Here is a 2,757-nt window from a genome sequence, read left to right on the forward strand (position 1 = left end):
ATTGCATTTCATGACAGTCTCCAGATTTTGGAAATACTCTGCAACAACTTCTTCATTCAGAGACAAAGCACGGCAGTTACTCAGAGAACGTGGTTTCAATACTTTCAGGTTCCACCTGTCTTTGAATCCAGCAAACCATCTAATTGTTAATGGTTTATCTCTGCTTCTATGTTTTAAATGAACTGCATAGTTTGAAGCCTTGTCAACTATTTCTTGGACTGTATATCCATACCCTAGTTTAGCCATATCAGTTAAATGTTTTACAAACTCAGCTTCTTCTTCCACACTGAACAATGGTGGGGGTCCGGACTTTAATGTCTCTGGATCAACTCTACCCTTAACTCTGTCTCTCAAGGTGTTATGTGGCACAGCATACTGCCTTGCTGCAGTCTTCACCGGCATGCCCTTGTCCATGACAGCTTGGTAAGCATTTGTCAGTGCTGTTGGAGAATACAGGCGGTATGTAGCAGATGACTTAACAGGACAGACCTGAAATAAATAAGAATCAATAAGTTTTTAATCTGAAAACTCACCTTTTACTAAATTTAATCTTGAAAATGTATTAAAAAATATAAGCGGACTACATTTTTTGAACTGGACTGTAGCAATGTAAAAATAACCTGGTCACATGACAGTCACGTGACTTTGAAAAGCAGACGAAGAGCATCCTCCCCCATACATAAATAAACTGATTTTATGTAAAATACTGAAATATTTTGGTTTTCTTGGCAACATAAATAAGGAAATAGTAAAAACTAACACTTTTAACGAACTTCTAAAACAACAAAGATATAAATACCTGTTTCTGACGCATATTTTATTTTGACAGCTACAGCGTGCAAAATGTAAACAAAGCACCTGCCTGAGATTGACGATGACATCATTCACGTGCCGGAAGTAAAATAAATCGCGAGGAAATAAGCGGTTCGAAAACAGGTGGGGTTCGGAAACATGGAGATCGACGATACTCACTTCACGAACCTAACTTAGATAGGAAAAATAAGAGCGGCAAGACAACACTAATTTTTTTTTTATCTCGGAAATGATATCTATAGCTTGGGCTTATAATCTGACTTGTTTTAATTACGATAGCGGTGCGACAGCCATTTTGTTTTTAATCAAATTTCATATCTGTAATGTACTAGCAGGATATGGAATATATCCTGTCTCCACGTGACGTCTGTTGACCAATAGAAATACAAGAATCTTGCAGGAGGCGAGATAATAAGCAATATGGACATTCAGGCTGAGCATTACTAAACCCGAATGGTGAACTGACTAATAACCTACATTTCAAAATAAAAGTGTTATTTTTGTCTTTAGGTCTTTTAAAAGGAGAGAAAACGTGTGTTAACAGAGAGATTCTCGAGCTCACATGCTGTTATAACACCATTTTATATATGCGCGTTCTATGGCAAAGCGTAAGCCCATTACGATACGAAAACAGCTGATTTAAAAGGAAATGACGTCAACGTGAAATAACAACAAAGACATTCCCACGCGTTTCATGGAAATTTAATAAGGTTGACGAAAAATTTATTCGTTTATTTGTTTACGCATCTCATGTTAGAATAGCGTAAACGCATGTTCATTTGTGTTGTTCTACCTTCAGAATCCCTCGGGAAACGTTGGCTCGTGAACCAACCAATCCCACGGGATTCTGCAGATGTTATAAGTAAACACGAAGAACATGCGTTATCCATACAAAAAGCTCGTGACAGCACCTTGACATTAACAAAATCAATGTTGAACTACATTTAAATGTCGGGCTGGGGGACAAAGCTGTTTAACATAAACCAATCGTTTCTCGGTATTCCAGATATATAAACAACTAGGTACGGGAAATAAAGTGTATTCACATTTCGGAAATACTTCGACAAGCTGATTTCTTAGTAAGCATTTATCTATCGTTTATCATGGTTATTATCTTGAAAATCCTTATCTATACAAATATATGATGAAGGAAATACATTTATCTTCCTATTTCGTTTCTAACTCAGTAAGATGATGGTCGTTTTCAGCAGGAGAATATGTCTGTTTGTTCTGATTTCAATGTTCGCATTATTATTTGTTGGAGTATTTCTTATGGTAGTTTTTCAAAGATTTAGAACAGACTATCCTACTGAAAGCCCTGGTTTCGAAACTGATGCTCCAGTAAGTAGACAAGCATCTAATGACAGTTCTGGTGTTGGAACAAGTAATTCGGAAGGAGTGAAGACCGTCAGTCCAGTATTTGTAATTGGAACTCGGACCATAAGTCCCGGATTTGAAACTGTCACTCCAGCGACAGGAAGCGCATCGGCTGTCAGTAGCGGCTTTAAGACAGCAATAGGAACAACACCAACAGTAAAATCCAGATTTGAAACTGTTACTTCTGCTTTCGGAACACCGAAAGAATATTCCGCAGTACATACAACAACAACTCTAATACCTGAACCCAATTTCCATTTTCCAGGTAAGGCAGTATGCTTGGGTATAAAATTGTACATATTTTATTCAAACTTAGTTGAAAATATCATTTCAGGATTCATTTTAATCTAATAATAACATTTAAATGTTACATTCAATATTGTATAGTATTTTTTACCTCATGATTTAAATTAGGATATACGTTTTATTCATATCGCAACATAAATGGCGAATTTTCTTGTACATGTATGACTTTGAATATACCATTAAAGTGAAGTAGCTTGCATTCTGGTCTATCATTTTTCTCATATCTATTTACGGTTTTGTTCATAGATGAACCAATAGTCA

At 36.3% G+C, this 2,757-nt stretch overlaps 1 protein-coding gene across 1 annotated transcript; it reads right to left on the minus strand.

The window, feature by feature from the left end:
- Nucleotides 1–6: 6 nt before the first annotated feature.
- On the minus strand, nt 7–777 carry LOC128554015 (uncharacterized; the record flags this gene model as incomplete). Its single annotated transcript, XM_053535221.1, has 1 exon — nt 7–777. A coding segment is annotated over exon 1 (408 nt), but the record flags the coding sequence as incomplete, so codon positions are not given.
- Between the last annotated feature and the right edge of the window lie 1,980 nt (nt 778–2,757).

This window comes from Mercenaria mercenaria, unplaced genomic scaffold, assembly GCF_021730395.1.
Source record: "Mercenaria mercenaria strain notata unplaced genomic scaffold, MADL_Memer_1 contig_464, whole genome shotgun sequence".
Taxonomy (NCBI): domain Eukaryota; kingdom Metazoa; phylum Mollusca; class Bivalvia; order Venerida; family Veneridae; genus Mercenaria; species Mercenaria mercenaria.